The sequence below is a fragment of the Capra hircus genome, chromosome 28 (assembly GCF_001704415.2).
Source record: "Capra hircus breed San Clemente chromosome 28, ASM170441v1, whole genome shotgun sequence".
NCBI lineage: Eukaryota > Metazoa > Chordata > Mammalia > Artiodactyla > Bovidae > Capra > Capra hircus.
Genome location: NC_030835.1, coordinates 39,212,487 through 39,233,638, shown reverse-complemented (window position 1 = coordinate 39,233,638; position 21,152 = coordinate 39,212,487). Strand labels below are relative to the sequence as shown.

The 21,152-nt window shown below is 42.8% G+C and overlaps 1 protein-coding gene across 1 annotated transcript in view; it reads right to left on the bottom strand.

The window, feature by feature from the left end:
• Positions 1-21,152, bottom strand: part of PCNX2 (pecanex homolog 2 (Drosophila)) — a 309,639-nt gene that overhangs the window by 221,783 nt on the left and 66,704 nt on the right. The window contains exons 11-12 of the mRNA XM_018042531.1: positions 11,126-11,279; positions 11,007-11,039 (exon numbers count right to left, since the gene is read on the bottom strand). Coding sequence (XP_017898020.1) covers positions 11,007-11,039; positions 11,126-11,279 — 187 coding nt within the window. The remainder of the gene's footprint in view (positions 1-11,006; positions 11,040-11,125; positions 11,280-21,152) is intronic.

The following is a 21,152-nucleotide window of genomic DNA, read 5'->3' as shown; positions in this document are numbered from 1 at the left end:
ATATTTAGAAATGCAATTTAAATTGCTCTGCTTCTGTAATAGAAATAGCCCTATTCTGAGGCCATCATTTAATGGGAAAGAAAACACAGCCTGTCCATGGGGGCTGGCTATGTTTGGCTCTGAGTCTGGGCTTAGTCTTAAAGGAATATTTGCACTCTTATGAAATTTCCTTTTAAATCCAACTAGGTCATAGATTAATGGGAAAGGGAATACTTTTGCATTTGAAAAAAAAATTGAAACTAAAGCCTAAGTGAAATCTTAATGCATTTCTTATCAAGTTAATATCAAAATAAATTGCTTGGTATAGACAGCCACTTAGTATACAAATACACAAGCATGCGAGATCTTTGCTCAAACTGATATCACTTTAGAAATATAATTAAATACCTACTTCCCACTTGCCCTGATTCTTTTACTAAAAGGTTAAAACATCTTCTGCCAAGAAATGAAAGTTTTTGGTTTCAAACAAATTTAAGATATAATCTTGGATCTGCCAGGTCAAGCTTCATTTATTGGATCTGGGAATGCTTTCTTTGTACCCGTAATTTAAGATTCAAACTTTAAGCCTCCCTTTGAAAGAGCCTTCCCTGAATGTCATGCTACCTTTTGGGTCCCCAAATAATTCTAAGCGAATCACTAATACATGGCATGTAAGTCATTTTTATTTGCCTTGATTCCTAAGAACATCCATTAATAAAATTTCCCTGCTCCAGTTACTTCTTTCATATAGGATTCATTCAGAAAAACCTCCAAGGATTGATTTTTTTTCAATATAAAAATTTCATTTGCTCCTCCAGGTGAAGTCTGAACACAGTCTTTTAAAACTTATCCAAGTGTTTCCCATTCAAGTGTTTTTAACCTTAAAATACCCTGGGGGCACTGCTGATTTCTGCTGGGGGGCATCTTGGAGGCTGCTTCACAAAATCTGCTCTGTACAAGCATTTAGCTCTCCCAGGAGCCCCACCTACTCATACAATTTCTCAGCCTGAGCTCTGGTTGCAGGGCAAGTAAAGGATAAGGTGAGAGAATCTATTCAAACCTGGAGGTCCCCATCTGGAGAGCAGTGGTGCTTGTGACTAGCAGACCAGATCATTCTAATTATCCTCTTACCAAGAGGGTGGGCTGCTCAAATGCTTCCCACTTGCTGTTGATAGGTAGATAATAGGAAGGTAAGTAGATAGATACATGGATGAATGAACAGATAGATAAATAGATTAAATAGAGAGATACATAGATATGGATAAACAGACATAGAAAGATAGACAATTCAGTTCAGTTCAGTCGCTCAGTGGTGTCTGACTCTTTGAGACCCCTTGGACTACAGCAAGCCTGGCTTGCCTGTCCATCGCCAAATCCCAGAGTTTACTCAAACTCATGTCCATTGAGTCGGTGATGCCATCCAACCATCTCATCCTCTGTCATCCCCTTCTCCTCCCGCCTTCAATATTTTCCAGCATCAGGGTCTCTTCAAATGAGTCAGTTCTTTGCATCAGCTAGCCAAAGTATTGGTGGCTCAGAGGTTAAAGCATCTGCCTGCAAGGTGGGAGACCTGGGTTCGATCCCTGGGTTGGAGAGATCCCCTGGAGAAGGAAATGGCAACCCACTCCAGTATTCTTGCCTGGAGAATTCCATGGACGGAGGAGCCTGGTGGGCTACAGTCCACAGGGTCACAAAGAGTCGGACATGATTGAGCGACTTCATTCATTCACTAGCCAAAGTATTGCAGCTTCAGCTACAACATCAGTCCTTCCAATGAATATTCAGGACTGATTTCCTTTAGGATGGACTGGTTGGATCTCCCTGCAGTCCAAGGAACTCTCAAGAGTCTTCTCTAACACCACAGTTGAAAAGCATCAATTCTTCGGCGCTCAGCTTTCTTAAAGTTCAACTCTCACATCCATACATGACCACTGGAGAAACCATAGCTTTCACTAGATGGGCCTTTGTCAGCAAAGTGATGCCTCTGCTTTTCAATATGCTGTCTGGGTTGGTCATAGCTTTTCTTCCAAGGAGAAACGTCTTTCAATTTTAAGTCACCATCTGCAGTGATTTTGGAGCCCCCCAAAATAAAGTCTGTCACTGTTTCCACTGTTTCCCCATCTATTTGCCATGAAGTGATGGGACCAGGTGCCATGATCGTAGTTTTCTGAATGTTGATCCTTTAAGCCAACTTTTTCACTCTCCTCTTTCACTTTCATCAAGAGGCTCTTTAGTTCTTCTTCACTTTCTGCCATAAGGGTGGTGTCATCTGCATATCTGAGGTTATTGATATTTTCCCCAGCAATCTAGATTCCAGCTTGTGCTTCACCCAGCCCAGCGTTTCTCATGATGTACTCTGCATATAAGTTAAATAAGCAGGGTGACAATATACAGCCTTGACGTACTCCTTTCCCTATTTGGAACCAGTCTGTTGTTCCATGTCAAGTTCTAACTGTTGCTTCCTGACCTGCATTCAGATTCTCAAGAGGCAGGTGAAGTGGTCTGGTATTCCCATCTCTTTCAGAATTTTCCACAGTTTGTGGTGATCCATACAGTCAAAGGCCTTCGCAGTCACTAAAGCAGAAATAGATGTTTTTCTGGAACTCTCTTGCTTTTTCAATAATCCAACAGATGTTGGCAATTTGATCTCTGGTTCCTCTGCCTTTTCTAAATCCAGCTTGAACATCTGGAAGTTCATAGTTCACATACTGTTGAAGCCTGGCTTAGAGAATTTTGAGCATTCCTTTACTAGCATGTGAGATGAGTGCAATTGTGCAGTAGTTTGAGCATTCTTTGGCATTGCCTTTCTTTGGGATTGGAATGAAAACTGACCTTTTCCAGTCCTGTGGCCACTGCTGAGTTTTCCAAATTTGCTGGCATATTGAGTGCAGCACTTTCACAGCATCATCTTTCAGGATTTGAAATAGCTCCACCAGAATTCCATCACCTCTACTAGCTTTGTTCGTAGTGATGCTTCCTAAGACCCACTTGACTTCACGTTCCAGAATGTCTGGCCCTAGGTGAGTGATCACCATCGTGATTATCTGGGTTGTGAAGATCTTTTTTGTATAATTCTTCTGTGTATTCTTGCCACTTCTTAATATCTTCTGCTTCTGTAAGGTCCATACTGTTTCTGTCCTTTATTGTGCCCATCTTTGCATGAAATGTTCCCTTGGTATCTCATTTTCTTTAAGAGATCTCTAGTCTTTCCTATTCTGTTGTTTTCCTCTATTTCTTTGCATTGATCACTGAGGAAGCTTTCTTATCTCTCCTTGCTATTCTTTGGAACTCTGCATTCAAATGGCTATATCTTTCCTTTTCGCTTCCCTTCTTTTCACAGCTATTTGTAAGACCTCCTCAGACAGCCATTTTGCTTTTTTCGCATTTCTTTTTCTTGGGGATGGTCTTGATTCCTGTCTCCCGTACAATGTCATGAACCTCCATCCATAGTTCATCAGGCACTCTGTCTATCAGAACTAGTCCCTTGAATCTATTTGTCACTTCCACTGTATAATCGTAAGGGATTTGATATAGGTCATACCTGAATGATCTATTGGTTTTCCCTACTGTCTTCAATTAAGTCTGAATTTGGCAATAAGAAGTTCATATCTGAGCCACAGTCAGCTCCCAGTCTTGTTTTTGCTGACTGTATAGAGCTTCTCCATCTTTGGCTGCAAAGAACATAATCAATCTGATTTTGGTGTTGACCATTTGGTGATGTTCGTGTGTAGACTCTTCTCTTGTGTTGCTGGAAGAGGGTGTCTGCTATGACCAGTGCATTCTCTTGGCAAAACTCTATTTGCCTTTGCCCTGCTTCATTCTGTACTTCAAGACCAAATTTGCCTGTTACTCTAGGTGTTTCTTGATCTCCTACTTTTGCATTCCAGTCCCGTATAATGAAAAGGACATCTTTTTTGGGTGTTAGTCCTAGAAGGTCTTGTAGGCCTTCATAGAACCGTTCAACTTCAGTTTCTTCATTATCTTCAGCATTAGAAGATAGAGAATAGGGAGATAGATGATGGATGGATAGATATAGAAGATAGATGATAGCTAGGTAGGGAGATGGAGAGATAGACAGGCAGACAGATAGATAAAGAGAAATGATAGTGAGATGAGATGACAGATGATGGAGAGATGGATAGATGTAGAAGGTAGAAAGATAGATCATAGGTGGGTAGTGATATGGAGAGACAGATGATAGAGAGAAAGAAAAAGATAAAAGGAGTTGGTTACAAGGAAGATGGCGTGTCTGAACCCAGCATTACTGAACCGAGGCTGTCAGCAGCCAGGCCACGCCAGCCCCATCCCATCTCCGTTGGTACCCATGTCAGCTCCAGGCTTCCTGCAGATCTCTGCTTCTCAGCCCAGAGGGCAGAAAACAGTTGCCTTCCACCTACTGAGCCTGCACATGTTCCTCTTTGGCAGAACTCACAGGGCAGCTGTTTTTGACAAGCTGATGTACAGCAGCAATGGCTAACATATATCCTGTTTTCCTGTGCCTCAGGCCCTGTCCTGGCTACTTGAAATGTAACCAACCACAGAGTTAATCCACCTGAAGAAGTCCTACTATTATTCTCATTTTGCCAAGAGCAAACTGAGGCATGAAGAAGAAATTTACCCCAGACTTCACAGACAGAAGACAGTGTGCCTGAGCCAGGATTTGAACCCTGCTGCTGGCCACCTGGCTGCCCAGTCACTACCCACTGGCTCACCAAACCTACCCAGATGGTCCCTGTATTTGGCCCTGGATCCTTCCAGACCCAACACTCAACCTCACTTGGCTCAAGTTCATTCATAATCATCATTCTTTAAACACACAATGTGAATGTTACACATGTGAAGTCAACACAGAGTGTGGGGAAAAACGTTCGTAGTAACGTTTCCTGGAAGGTGTTGACTCTTCCTGAGAGGACTCAGGAGGGTGAAAAGGGCTCCTACCTGGAGAGTGTAGAAAAATAACTACCTGCTCTGTCCAGCCCCTCTGCAACATGATGTTTACCTATGTAGAACTCTGTTCACGATAATAAGGGTGGGTTGTTTCTATAGTTTCTTAGGATGATAAGAGGGGCTTCCGTGGTGACTCAACGGTAAAGAATCTGCCTGCAATGCAGGAGACGCAGGTTCAATCCCTGGGTTGGGAAGATCCCCTGAAGGAGGGGATGGCAACCCACTCCAGCACTCTTGACTACAGGATCCCGTGGACAGAGGAGCCGGTCAGGTAACAGTCCATAGGGTCACAAAGAGTTGGACATGACTAAAGCAAATTAGCACACACACACCTGATGGTACAGAACAGTTTATTTAAATATAATTTTTTGGTAGCTGTTGAATAGTTCTGTTTCACTTAAGACTTAGCAATTCATCTATTTAGAGTTGTTGAATTGAAGTTTTAATTTAAAATTTTTTAAGTTGAAATATAGCTGACTTACAATATTGTGTTAGTTTCAGATGTACAGCACAGTGATTTGTTTTGGGGTTTTGTATTAACATAGATTATATTCCATTATAGGCATATGAGATATTCAATATAGTTCCCTGTGCTATAGAGTAAATGTTCGTTGCTTATCTATTTTATGTACAGTAGTTTGTATCCATTAATCCTAAATTCCTAATTTATCCCTCTTTCCCTTTGGTAACCGGAAGTATAGTTTCTATGTCTGTGAGTCTGTCTCTGATTTGTTTATAGATTCATTTGTACTAAATTTTAGATTCCACATATAAGTGCTATCGTATAGTATTTGTCTTTCACTGTTTGACTTATTTCACTAAATGTAATATTATCTGACTTCCCAGGTGATGCTAGTGGTAAAGATCCTGTCTGCCAGTGCAGGAGATGTAAGAGACATGAGTTTGATCCCTGGGTCAGGAAGACCCCCTAGAGGAGGGCATGGCAACGCACTCCAGTATTCTTACCTGGAGAATCCCATGGACAGAGGAGCCTGGTGGGCTACAGTCCATGCGGTTGCAAACAGTAGGACACAACTGAAGGGACTCAGCACGCACCCAACATTATCTAGGTCTGTCCATGTTGCTGCAAATGGCGATACTTCTTTTTTATGGTTGAGCAGTATACCATTGTTTATATAGACCACATCTTCTTAATCCAATTGTCTACTGAAAGGCACTTGGGTTGCTTCCATGTCTTGGCTATTGTGAATAGCGCTACTGTGAACATTGGGTGCATATATCTTTTCAAATTAGTTTTTTTTTCAGATGTATACTGAAAAATTTTAACTATACTCTTCGGTTCCCTTTCTGTGTGGAGCAAAAGAAGATGACCTGGGGGTGGGTATCCGACTGTCCTAAGGAAGCTGACCCTAGTAAAACGCTAGCCAACAAGTATTCTATGACCCACACTTGGTGGCACATATACACAATGAGGTATTACTTAATCATAAAAAGAATGAAATAAAGTCATTTGCTGCAAAATGGATGGACCTAGAGACTGTCATACTAAGTGAAGTAAGTCAGACAAATATCATTTTATCACTTATATGTGGAACCTAAAAAAATGATAAAATACACTTTTTTACAAAACAGAAACAGACTTACAGACATAGAAAACAAATTTATGGTTGCCAAAGGGGAAAGATAGGGGAGGGAGAGATAAATTAGGAGTTTGGGATTAACAGATATCCACTGTCATATACAAAACAGACACCAACAAGGACCTATTGTAGAACACAGGGAACTATACGCCATATCTTGTAATAACCTATGATGGAAAAGATGCTGAAAAAGAATAGATATGTGTGAAGAAGGCTGGGCGCCAAAGAACTGACGCTTTTAAACTGTGGTGCTGGAGAAGACTCTTGAGAGTCCCTTGGACAGCAAGGAGATCCAACCAGTCCATTCTGAAGGAGATCAGTCCTGGGTGTTCAATGGAAGGACTGATGCTAAAGCTGAAACTCCAGTACTTTGGCCACCTCATGCGGAGAGTTGACTCATTGGAAAAGACTCTGATGCTGGGAGGGATTGGGGGCAGGAGGAGAAGGGGACGACAGAGGATGAGATGGCTGGATGGCATCACTGACTTGATGGACATGAGTTTGGGTGAACTCCAGGAGTTGGTGATGGACAGGGAGGCCTGGCGTGCTGTGATTCACAGGGTCACAAAGAGTCGGACACAACTGAGCAACTGAACTGAACTGATAACTGAATCACTCTGCTGGACACCAGAAACTAATACAACACTGTAAATCAACTCTACTACAATTTTTTTTAATTTAATATAATTTTAAAAAATCATTTGTCTGATAAACAGTACCTTTACCAGGTGATCAAGGTCAACATCAATAGTGGTAAGTCATGTTGACAGTATATACCCTCAAAATGGTGTGGGGAAAATGACACTTGAACTCTGCCATCTTCCTCCCCAAAATCCATAACCCCAGTCCAATCATCAGATGAGCACCAAATAAATCTCAACTAAGGAACAGTCTATAAAATTCCTAACTAATGCTCCTCGAAGCTGTCCAGATCACCAAAATCAAGGAAAGCCTGAGAAACTGTCACAGTGGAGAGGAGCTTTAGGAGAGAGGATGATTAAATACCATGTGGTGCCCTGGATGCGATCTTCAAACCAATAAACAAAAAGATCATAGGAAAAAGCTATGGAAATCTAAGTGAAACATGAACTTCAGTTAACAATGATGTATCCACCTGGGTTCAGTAGTTGTGGCAAATGAAACACATTGACGTATGAGGTTAATAATAAGGGAACTAGGTGTGGGGCTTGTGAATTTCTGTACACTCAGCCTTCTGTATCTGCAAAGCAGAAGGAAAAGGAAAGAATCATTTCCAGGGGACTTAACATGCCAGGGCCTGTGCTGGGAACATTATATACATTGTCCAATCCACTCATTACCAGCACTGACTGAGGTTGTTATTATGACCCCTACTTTACTCACACAAAAACTGTTGGCATTTGGCAAGCGCCCCCGCAGTGCCAGATTCTATGCGGCACCCTGGATTTGCATTATCTTGCTTCCCTCACAATATCCTATTTTAATATTTCGTCTTTCACAGATGAAAAAGCTGAGACTCAGAGTAATCACTCGACCAAGAGGCCACAGTGTGTGCAGGGAGAGGCTGATTCAAATCCCCAGACCTGCACGCTTCCCATTACCCTGTGTGTCTCAGGTGTGACCTGAGATCACTTCCTCCATCAGCACCCGGGTGGTGTATTTAGAATGCAGGCTCCCAGGTGCTGTCCCAGCCACCCCAACTCAGGGTCCCAGCGGGTGCTGGGAAAGGCCCCTGACTCCAGCTTCATGCTGAGGATCCCAGTCTTTTGCTGCCTCTCAGATATCCCACTAGATTTTACTTTCTGGGTTATCATTAGTGGATATTATTGGCTGTGCGTGCGTGTGTGCTAAATCGTTTCAGTCATGTGTGACTCTTTGCAAACCTATGGATGGTAGCCCACCAGGCTCCTCTGTCCATGGGACTCTCCAAGTAAGAATACTACAGTGGGTTGCCATTTCCTTCGCCAGGGGATCTTCCCGACCCAGGGATCGAACCCACATCTCTTATGTCTCCTGCTTTGGCAAACAGGTTCTTTACCCCTAGCGCCACCTGGGAAACCCAGTGTTGATTAGACAATTCTATAAGTCTGTGTAAGTAAGGAACAACTTCATCACCCATCACTAAATTACCAGTCTCTGATCCTCCAACTGATTCCAGAAGCTACCCTTACCCTCGGTTTTTAAGCTCTCCTAGACCTGTTTTCTTTTACAATCAGAAGCATTTTTTTTCTCAAGCCCAGTGTTGATGGTACCATATCTACTAGCATGCCAGTATTAATTCTGCAAATCTGTCTAAAACACACAGTGTTATGCAAAGAAAAAAAAAATCATTATGCTATCTTCTGGTTTTAACAACTTGCTCAAAATTTGCCACCTCTGTGCTCCTGGAAGGAAACAAAGAAGAAAACTCAATCACTCGAAGAACAAGAATTGACTGCATTTTTGAACAGCCACTGCCTGGGAACGAACAAAGTAATGCACTTTTGAACAGCACTTCAGTGGCAACTGGATGGGAGGGGAGTTTGGGGAAGTGGATACATGTATATGTACGGTTAAATCCCTTTGCTGTCCACCTGAAACTATCACAGCATTGTTAATCAGCTATACTCCAATCCAAAATTAAAAATAAAAAATTTTAAAGCACTTTGTTTTATCTGACAGCCACTGATGAATGAATCTTAGCCAGGGCTGGTGGCAGACACAGAACCATTTCTTTACCAGACTGGACTGACCTTTCTGAGGTTTTCTTATCTCTACACAGTAAGTCAGTCTTCTGAATGTCTACATGGCTGAGCCACATTGCAAGAGGAAATATTTTATACCTACTATGTTTTCTTTCCTTACCGTAATAGTTAGAAATGCTAACTCAAATCAGGACTAATCTACTTAGCAATCTGTGTAAGCATATTAATTACTACAATAAGCAGACTTTGATGTCTGACTGTGACTTCCAATGACAGAAAGAGGAGTCATTGTTTCCTATCTCACTGTGACATGCTTGCTCAGATAAAGGAGGAGCAGCGGGGTATAGCCCTCTAGGAACTGGATCAATGTAGACACTACAACTCCAACTTAGAACTGTGACCCAGGGGTCCTACAAACGGTCATTACAAATCCACAGGGATGGTAACAGCTGTTCTCACCATTCACCTCTGGTAGCATCATTCGTGAGCACACGTGCAGGAAATGAATGTTTAATAGCCTATTACACCCCTCCCCCGGGTCACCCAGAAAGACAGTGACCCAGGCGCTGTCACTAGTAGGCAGGGCTTATTTACAGCAGCAGGAGGATGGCAGTGTCGCCTCTGGGGTGGGCTGGGACAGAACATCACAGGGCTGAGCATCTCTGCTCACACCACCCAACCCGGACTCTTGACAATAGTCACAACAATACATCTGTGATACCCTAATTACGCTGTTTCTCCTTATCTTGACATTCAGACGCTGGGACAAAAGAAGATGTATTCCATGTAAGCCAATTATGGGGAACAGAGGAATTTAACAAGATAGCAACGTACGCCAGGTGAGCAGCCAATTATAAGCTTTTCTTAATTACTATGAGCTAAATATGAGCTATCACAGACTTGAGATCACTCCTAAATCCTGGATATGAATTTCTTTTTTAAAGCACAATAGCGGGAAGGTCAAGTTTTCTTTCATCGGATGGGATTTTCAGGGACTCACAGGAGTTTACCATAACAGAGGAAGGAAGGTTTCTCAAAGAGCTGGTTTTGGTGTAAAGGTATGTGGCTGGGGTCCCAGTAGGGACGGTGCCAGACCTGGACCCACCACCCCGCAGGGGAGCGTGCACCCTGGTCAGTGAATGCTACAGTGCTTCTGAGCTCAGGGAGGGATGTCAGAGCACCAAGAGACCGGTACTGGGGAGGCCAGAGTTTCAGTTATAAATAAGCCCCCCAAATGATGAGATAAAAAGTAACGATACACTTGAAAGTGTGGGATGGGAAGAGATCAGCTTCATGTAAAAAGAATAATGATTTGTGCTTACATAATCAACGCTTCCAATAACAGCTACCATCTATGAAGCAATTTCTATATACCAGACACTGTTTTAAGCCCGTGACTTGGATTAACTCAACCCCCATAGGCATTTCTACTATCCGTATTCACACACAGGAAAACTGAGGCATAGAGAGTTCACTTTTCATTCAGGGCCCAACATTCAGACACAGGAACCAGGAAACCAACACAACTAGCCTGACTGCAGACTCTGCCGATTTCCCCACTGGCTGCAACATCTTTCCTGAGATGAGTTCAATGAGATGAAAAAGGCCCTCCACGCACTCTTGGTCCCCATCCTGGCCCCTCCCCACCACCATTCTCATCACAGCCTCAGATCTCCCCTGAACTTGATCACCATGCATTAACACTTCCATTTTACATTCAATATACATGTATATTGCTGTATACATTTGAGTTGATTTTGGCCATTCCCCATCTTCAATGCACGCAGACCAGACAAGCCTGTTAGTGGACACTCACGTGGATCGGCGAGGCAGGGTCAGGCTGGACACTCTAGAACACAAAGCAGAAGTGTCTGGGTCATCACCTCATGATTTCAAGGCTACATTAGCGATGGTAAGAATTAGATGTGGTCTTGCCTTTAACAGGGAATACTGGCAGCTGGCCATGATGAGGCAGAAGAGGAGCGCCCATATGTCTTTGCAAAAGCCTTGGTTCAATGTCAGAAATCCAAGCAGGGAAACCAGGATGATGAGTAAAACCGCCAGCACATTTTCCTTGACATCTTCAGTTCTGAGCAAAACAAACAAATAAAAACAATATTGAAACTCCATCTAAAAAATTTTAATTTATCTACTTAAAAAATAATTGTAATATATAGTGGAACTATACATAATCTTGTTGCGTATTTTCCTAGTCTCCTGTAAATGTGTTATCACACTTTCATAATTTAAAAAAATTAAAATTAAAAAAACAAAGGGAATAAAAGGTAAGGTTGTCTGTTTTTATCCGGAGAATACGTGCATGCTTCTAAAATGACTGACAGCAGAGAGTACTTATCCCAAGCTTTTATGTTTGGTAACAAGATTTTACAGTTTCTTTCTTTCTTGCATTATTACTGCATTCTACATTTTTTTAAAAGCCATATTTAACTCCCATTTTCTGTTATTGAAACGAGTGAAATATAATCCCTTTGGGTGTCCCTGGCCATTAAACCAGGTTTACTGGGAGAAGACTTGTTAATTGTTCCATCCACCACAGTGAATTGTGTTTCAGAAAAGGAGCTTCACTAACTCCTTTAAGTGGAGGAAGGGGGTACATTTCACTTGACTCAAGCAGGCAATCCCTTCCACATTCAGTCACAGTGGCCAGAATTTGCTGCTCCGTTTCAGAGGCCAGGAGAGCTCCAGCCAGAGAGCTCAGTGCAGCGGGTCTGACCCCAGTGTGTCACTGGGTAATCTCTCCGGAGACACCACATGAGAGGTGTGGGGCAGAGAGATGAGCTCATCCAGACATGGGGTGTTATCAGCGGGGGTGTAAAGGGAAAAGAAAGGGAGTGTCAAGATGTTGATATAAAGGGGCTAAAGGCAGGATCATGGGGGAGGCAACGAGGGCTGCTAGTGGGAGGAACTGGATCCATCGAAGTGCAAGAGGGGATGTGGAGACACTGGATGGAGGTAGGGGGAAAGCAAATTCCCTGGTGACTCAGACAGTAAAGAGTCTGCCTGCAGTGTGGGAGACCCAGGTTCAATCACTGGGTCAGGAAGATCCCCTAGAGAAGGAAATGGCAACTCACTCCAGTATTCTGGCCTGGAGAATCCCATGGACAGAGGAACCTGAAGGGCTATGGTCCATAGGGTTGCAAAGAGTTGGACAAGACTGAAGCCATTTAGCACGCAGAGGGTATGTGAAGAATGAACTGAGGCTGGGACTATGACATCAGAGGTGGAAGGCTTCTATGAGACGAGGAGATGTAGGGTGGAGTTACAGGAGGGAACAGTTGAAAGGAAGGACGGTGTGGACCCCAAGGTCAAGAGTTTAGATGGACTAATCACTAGAATTCTGAGTGAAGTGAAGTGAAGTCACTCAGTCGTGTCCGACTCTTTGCGACAACATGGACTGTAGCCTACCAGGCTCCTCCATCCATGGGATTTTCTGGCGAAGAATACTGGAGTGGGTTTCCATTTCCTTCTCCAAGAGATCTTCCTGACCCAGGGATTGAATCCAAGTCTTCCACATTGAGGAAGGATTTTTTACCAGCTGAGCCACAAGGGAAACCAAGAATATTGGAGAGGGTGGCCTATCCCTTCTCCAGCGGATCTTCCCGACCCAGGAATCAAACCGGGATCTCCTGCATTGCAGGCAGATTCTTTACCAGCTGAGCTATCTTATATTGCCTATTTTTGTCCATGTACCTATTGGTCTTTCCCATTAAATTATGATCATTTTTAGATAGGAATAGTTGGCTACTTCATTCTCGGCAGGCTCAGGCACTTCTGAATGTTTTCTTTAATTAATGGATTTTATTTTTAAAGCAGATTTATTTTTTTTAGATTTTTTTAATGTGAACCATCTTTTAAGTCTTTATTGACTCTGTTACACTATTGCTTCTGTTCTTTATGTTTGGGGTTTTTTGGCCATGAGGTATGTAGGATCTTAGCTCCTCAACCAAGAATCAAATCCCTACTCCCTGCCTTTGAAGGTGAAGTCTTAATCACTGAACCACTATGGAAGTCCCTAGAGCAGTTTTAGATTCACAACAAAATTGAGGAGAAAGTGTTAAGAGTTCCTACATAGCTCCTCCCTCCAAATATACACCCGCCTTCCCCCACCATCAACATCTCCCACTAGAGTGCTACATGGGCTTTAACTGAGGAGGCAACACTGCCAGATCATCATCAACTAAAGTCCATAGTCTGCATCACGGTTGCTTTCTGGAGACGTACATGCTATGGGTTTACACAATGCTGCAATGATACAGAGCCACCATTATTGTACCATGCAGAGTATTTTCACTGCCCGAAAAATCCTTTGTGCTCTGCCTATTCATCCATCCTCTCTGCTGCTGCTGCTAAGTCGCTTCAGTCGTGTCCGACTCTGTGCGACCCCATAGACGGCAGCCCACTAGGCTCCTCTGTCCCTGGGATTCTCCAGGCAAGAATACTGGAGTGGGTTGCCATTTCCTTCTCCAATGCATGAAAGGGAAAAGTGAAACTGAAGTCGCTCAGTCGTGTCTGACTCTTCGCGACCCCATGGACTGCAGCCTACCAGGCTCCTCCATCCATGGAATTTTCCAGGCAAGAGTACTGGAATGGGGTGCCACTGCCTTCTCCTCCATCCTCTCTAACCCCTGGTAACCACTCACCCTTTTACTGTCTCCATAGGTCTGCCTTGTCCAGATTCCATAATGAAATCATACAGTATGCAGCCTTTTCAGGTTAGCTTCTTTCACTTAGTAATACACACTAAAGGTCCTCTGTGTCTTTGCATGGCTTCATAGTTCATTTCTTTCTACTGCTCAATAATACTTACATACCACAATTTGTTTATCCATCACCTATCAAAAGACAGTCACTTCCAAGTTTTGGCGATTATGAATAAAGCATCTATAAACGCAGGGTTTTGTGGAAATAGGGAGCATGACTGGTAGGCCAAACTGCACTACTAGTGTGTTTAATCTGTGAGAAACTGCCGAGCTGTCTTCCAAAGTGGCTGTTCCACTTTGTAATCCCACCAGCGATGACGTGAGTCCTGCTGTCCCACACCCTTGCTGGCATTTGCTATTATCAGTGTTTTGGATTGGGCCTTTCTAATAGGGTCTTCCCTGATGGCTCAGTTGGTAAAGAATCCACCTGCAATGCAGGAGATCCCGGTTCAATTCCTGGGTCGGGAAGATCTGCTGGAGAAGGGATAGGCTGCCCACTCCAGTATTCTTGGGCTTCCCTTAGGGTTCAGCTGGTAAAGAATCTGCCTGCAATGCAGGAGACCTGGGTTCAATCCCTGGGTTGGGAAGATTCCCCTGGAGAAGAGAAAGGCTACCCAGACCAGTATTCTGGCCTAGTCCATGGGGTTGCAAAGAGTCAGACACAAGTCAGCAACATTCACTTTCTAATACGTGTGTGGTGGTATCTCATTATTGTTTTAATTCATAATTTCCCAATGATATATAATGTGGAGCATCTTCTCACACATTTATTTTCCATCTGTATATCTTCTCTAGTGAGGAATCTGTTCATATTTTTTTCCCATTTTTTAATCAGGCAACCAAGAGGTATAGAAGTACAGAAATGTAAAGAACTCAGATATTAAGCTGCTCATGTTGAAACCTTTTTTTAAAAACTGGGGGAGGGACAATAAATACTTAGTGAAAAGTGAAATTTATGTATTTTTTATTCTCTCCTATGTGCTTTTTATAGAGTTAAATATATTTGTTTACCCAATTCAGGTCTAGAAAATACATTATGTATTCTTTAGTTTGCTCATAACATTTTGAAATATCTATCTAAGACTACCTAAAGGCTTAGGAAATAAAACAAAAATTTCAATTAAAAAAAAAATTCTTCTATTTGGAGAAAAAAAATAAAGTTCCTAAAAGTAACTTTTCCCAGGTCCTCCTCCACCAGGACTGCATTTCTCTGCCTCCCCACCATCCCTCCCCTCCCACGGTTCCTCGTAAATGTTGGTGAAGAAGTTTGCTCACTGGGTAAGGGGTGTCAGGATTAAGGCTATACTTTAGAAAGATTTATCTTGCAGAGGTTAACAAGATGCACTGAAGGGGAAAGGATAAACAGTACTCCCAGAGAGAAGTAACCAGAGCCTGGGAAAGTGACACACCTGGGAAATTAGAGGGGACATGTGACTCTCAGTCACAAAACAGAACAGGGCAGAAAAGACTCTGATTGAATGGAGTATGTACCATGAAAGAGTGAAAGAATAAAGATGACTTTAAGCTTTCAGTCTGGGGGAAAGGCTCATAATAGCAGAAACTGGGAAGGAGCTTGCGAAGGGAAGCTGATGCATTTGTTCATGCAACAGAAGTGATGCAAATACATCCGTGAATGAAACTCATGAAGCCGCCTTTCCAGTGGACAGTGACATAAAATAAGTAACACACACAGAGTAAGAACGTGGTAGGCTATTTGAAGAGCATTCGTGCAACAGAAAAATGAAAAGAACAAGCTGAGAGGAGTTATGAGTGTGTGGACAGAGACCTGATGGATTTTAAACAGGAAGGTCAGGCTAAGTCTCTCCAAGAAAAAGCATTTGAAAGACAAAAGGGCCAGCCTGTGCAGTTATCTGAGGGAAGAGCTCACCAGGTGGAGGGAACAGCCAGGGCAAACATCTTCAGGCTGGAAGAGGGCCTGGTGTGGTGACCAACAGGAAGACCAAGAGGCGACTAACACTCTGTTGGGTTAAGAATAGTATACAGGGAGATACTAGGGGAAATGTTAACTGGTGCAGCCACTCCAGAGAACAGTAGGGAGGTTCCTTAAAAAACGGAAAATAGGGCTACCCTGCAATCCCATTCCTGGGCATATATCCAGAGAAAAGCATAATTCAAAAAGATACATGCACCTGTGTTCACAGCAGCACTATTTACAACAGACAGGACGTGGAAGCAACCTAAACGTCCACTGACAGATGAAAGGCTAAAGAAGATGTGATATATATAACATGGAATACTACTCAGCCATAAAAAGAGTGGAATAATGCCATTTGCAGCAACACAGATGGACCATGAGATTATCATACTAAGTGCAATAAGTCAGACAGAGAGATAAATATCATACAATATCACATATGTGAAATCTAAAATACAGCACAAATGAACTTATCCACAAAAGAGAAACAGACTCAGACATAGAAAACAGCCCAGTGGTTGCCAAGGGGGAGTGGGGTGGGGGAGGGATGGATTGGGAGTTTGGGATTAGCAGATGCAAGCTATTTTATATAGGACAGACAGACAACAAGGTCCTACTGTACAGCACAGCCAACTTTGATCAATATCTTATGATAAACCATAACGGAAAAGAATATATATGGATAACTGAAACACTTTGCCTTACAGCAGAAATGAATGCCACACTGTAAATCAACTATTATCAATCAGTACAATTTTGAAAAAGAATAGTGTCCAGGGAGAATGGGTGTAAGCAGTTGATGCTCTTACAGTAACCCAGATGGGAGATGAAAAGGGCTCAAACAAAGGTGGCAACATTAAAGGTAGAAGCCGCAGTAGATACCTTTGAAGGAGCAGGAAACATAATCTACGAGAAATTGAACGCGGGAGTGAAAGGAAAGATTTAAGGATTATGCCAAGATTTTTAGTGAAAAGCTGGGAGGATAAGGTAGTCATCAGCTGAAGTGGGGGAGACTACAGGTGGAGCAGACCTGGGATGGGGCAGAGATGAAGAGCTCAGTTTCAACTCTGATTATGAGATGTCAACCCCATAGTTAGATACGCAAGTAAAGAACTCCAGCAACAGGTCCAGGGTGGAGACAGAAACTGGTCACTGGCAGATTAGTGGGATTTAAAGCCATGAGACTAAATGTGATCACTAAAGAAAAGCGGGTAGAAAGAGAAAGACCAAGGCCTGAGCAGCTCCTGGGACACCAACATGAAGAGGTCACCTGCAAAGGGGACCAGGAAGGAGCTACCACCGGGGCAGAAGGAAAACCAAGAGAGGGCTGAGCCCTGGAAACGAGAGAAGAGAGTAACCCAAGAATGAGTCCAGGGACATGACTGACAGGATCAACCGTGACCTGGCCCAGGGCAGGCTCCACGCGGTCCTGGGGTCAGAAGACGGAATGCGAGGGGGTTATGAGAAAATGAGAGGAGAGAAACTGGGGGAAAAAATAACATGCAATGCTTCAAGGAGCTCCGCTGCCAGGAAACCTGGAGAAATGGGAGAGCAGCTGGGGGAACGTGGTCCAGAGGATTTGTAAGGATGGGAGGCATGAGAGCACATCCTCGCGACGGTGACGATGGCGAGTTTGCCCCTGCTTGCCACATGCCTGGCTCCCTGCTGTATCTCAGCTCTGTGAGTTTCCTCCCCAGATAAGGCCTCTGTCATCACCTGTCCTGACATCTGTGTCCTCCTCCCCCACGTTCCTCTATCTCAGGCCTTCAGGGGTGTCTTCCATGGCAGCCAGGAGCGTGTGCCGTCTTAGCCCACTTCTCCCAGTGGAGCCAGGCCTCCTGAGCACAGGGACTGTATGTCAGTTTCATTCATTGCTCTATACCCAGGGCTCCTTATAGAGCGTAGAGTGGAGTAGGTGTTTTGATTTTTTTTCAAGTGTTGAATGAACAAATAAATGAATGAAATGATGCTTAGATGGACAGCTTTTTGTTTTAGATGCTAACCTGATAAACTGGTGAAAGAAAAAGAAAACCTAGGAGTTTTGCAAGATGAGGTAATAGCAGAAGAGAAAGGAAGAGAAAATGATAAAAGAAAAGAGAGACAAGTCTGAAAATATCTAAGCAGACTGGACGGCAAACTGAAGGCAAACAGAAGAGGCTGTGATCATAGGGACCCAGGACGCTACCATGATCAGAGGATAAGGAAACACATTCAAGGAAGATGAGCCTGAATCCCACAGGAAAAGGTAAACAACGTCAAACAGAAGTCCTTGACCTGGGGGAGTTCAGGGCAGCGATTAGTCTGATTTCATTGCCTGTTATTCACCAAATTCTTCCAGTTTCTGCCAACACTTATAAGCTTGTTTTCTATTATATATGTGTTTTCTTTCCAAGCTTTCATTTGGTAAATTCAAGTTCTCTCATCCATGTGACTTTAGATACTCCCAATGAATATCCAGGGTAATTTATGTATACATTTTCAAATAAAAAAACAGCTCCGGTCATCAAAAACATAAAATTTATCGTGTGAATCCCTGTTTTCTTAAACAGACCTTTCACATCATCACTGAACTAAACAGGTGAGCTAAGGAGGTGTGCTGTGCCCCAGGCCACGCTGGGGTGGTGACCTCTCACACCTGGGCATCTGTGTTTTCAGAAAGCTCCCAGGCGGTGTGTGTGCTTAGTGCTGCTCCACAGCCCTTGGGCAGGGCTGCTCTCTCCACACAAAGGTCCCAAGCTGCTCGGTTTTTCTAGGTCAGTGCTCTGGGTTTTCCTTCCTCCTTCCTCACTGTCAGCTGGGAGTCATGGCGTCCCTTCCTCTCCTCTTCATTGACTGCCAACTAGAAAACCAGATCACCAGGCTTGCAGGTGGATGGCTGAAAGTAGGATTAGATGGGCTCTGAAGAAAGGGTGATCTCTCCTTTCTAAGGGCCTTTCAGTGTCTGCATTTGACAACATCTACTTTGGCTAGAAAGGAACATGGTTGGCTACAGTCCACAGGGTCACAGAGAGTCGGACTTGGCTAAAGTGACTTAGCATACACACTTTGGCTACAATCATTTATTTCATTAAAATTTTTTTTTCTTCTTTCTAGGTTCTGGGCCACATTCTAAGTAATAATAATAACGGACTCTGCGACCCCACGGACTGTAGCCTGCCAGGCTCCTCTGTCCTTGGGATTCTCCAGGTAAGAATACTGCAGTGGGTTGCCATTTCCTTCTCCAGGGGATCTTCCCAACAACTAATATTTAAAGAACTCTTTCTGTCATTAATTTGGTTTGATCCTCACATCCTCCCTGTGATATGGTTTGTTGGGGTTTTTCCATAACATCTTACTGACTTTTTGGCCAATCCAATAGATTACCACATTTAACAGGAGACTGAAGGCAGTGGTAAAGAACCCACCTAGCAATGCACAGGTTCCATCCCTGGGTCAGGAAGATCCCCTAGAGAAGGGCATGGCAACCCACTCCAGTATTCCTGCCTGGAGAATCCCATGGACAGAGGAGCCTAGTGGGCTACAGTCCATGGGGTCGCAAAGAGTCGGACATGACTTAGCACGTAACTTGCAAGAGAGGTGATTAAAATGATTTAACACTATAACCTTCACAAGATGATAACCATCTTCCTCATCATCATTTTTTAGATCTTCACTGGATTTTCAGCTAATTTTCATCAGTGAGTGGATTTTAAAATAACAAACCCAGAAATCCATAGAAATATTTGTATTTAATATGAAGGGTTAAGGCAAGTTAGTTCAACTTCTAATAATCTCTTTTTAAATGAATATTTCAAAAACTCTTCTCATCTATCAGACTGTATTATCTTGAATTATTTTAGTTAAGTATGAAGTTTCCGTCTTAACTGTGTGCCCCTGGAGTAACATAGTATTGTTAGAAAAACCATTATAACTCCCTTCCCTGACTTGTGGGTCCTGAAATTTACTGTTGTAATTTTGCATGACTACAGTTTTTCAATATGTGATCACACCATTTAAGACATTATGATAACAAGTAGTCACTGGGGGACCCACAATAGCCAGGCAGGCAACCAGCCTTCCCACTACCGCACTGACTGGCATTTAACTGTGAAACTCCTGTGTTTTCTGATGACACCATTAGTAATAGCATCTGAATCTCCAACCTGTGAATTCACAACCTGTGAATATCACAATTCATTGTTGTTATTGTTTAGTCGTTAAGTCATATCTGACTCTCTTGTGACCCCATGGACTGTAGCCCACCAGGCTCCTCTGTTCATGGGATTTCCCAGGCAAGACTACTGGAGTTGGGTTGCCATTTCCTTCTCGAGGGGATCTTCCTGACCTAGGGATCAAAACCACGTCTCCTGTATGGGCAGGTGGGTTCTTAATCACTGAGCCACCAGGGAAGCCCCCACAATTTATATACTCACATACTGATGTACACCCTGGTTCCTTTTAGTTTTTAATAATTATAAATACAGATATTAAAAACATTCATATGCAGTATTTATGTGGATGTTTTCAAATCAGTTAGATAGTTACCTAGGAGTACAATTGGTGAATTATATGGCAAAACTGTTTACTTTAGAAAACTGCCATCCTGTCTTTCAAATTAGCTATACTATTTTGTTCTTCCACCAGCAATGAAAACAGGGTTTTTTTGTTCCACATTCTTTCCAGCATTTGCTATTGTCAGTTTTGTTTGATTAAACATTCTCATAGTATATAGTGGTATCTCATCGTTGCTTGAATTTGCAAATCTCTAGTGACAGAAAATGATAAACCTATTTTTATGTACTTGTTTGCCATTTGGATATCTTCTTAGATGAGGGTTCTCTTCAGATCTTTAGCCCATATTTTAAAATTAGGTTGTTTTCTTATTATTGAGCTTTAAGTAGTCTTTGTATATCTTGGATATATATCTGATGTGTGTTTCGTAAATTTTTAATTTTTTAAGTCTTTATTGAATCTGTTACAAGATTGCTTCTGGTTTTTTTTGTTGTTGTTGTATGTTTTGGTTTTTTGGCCACAAGGTATATAGGATCTTAGCTCCCCAACCAGGGATCAAACCTGCACCCCCCTCACTGCAAGGTGAAGTCGTAACCACTGGACTGCCAGGGAAGTCTCATAAACAATTTTTTCTGTCAGTGACTTGTCTTTTCATTCTTTTATACTGTCTTTTTGCAGAGTAAAGTTATAAATTTTAATAAAAACATTATTTTAGAAAAGATTACAATCTGGTCTTCTGTATACCCCAAGGGGGATGGAAATGGACCTCTTTGGTCCCCAACTCCATCATGCCTTACTCAGCCTGACCCCTGCC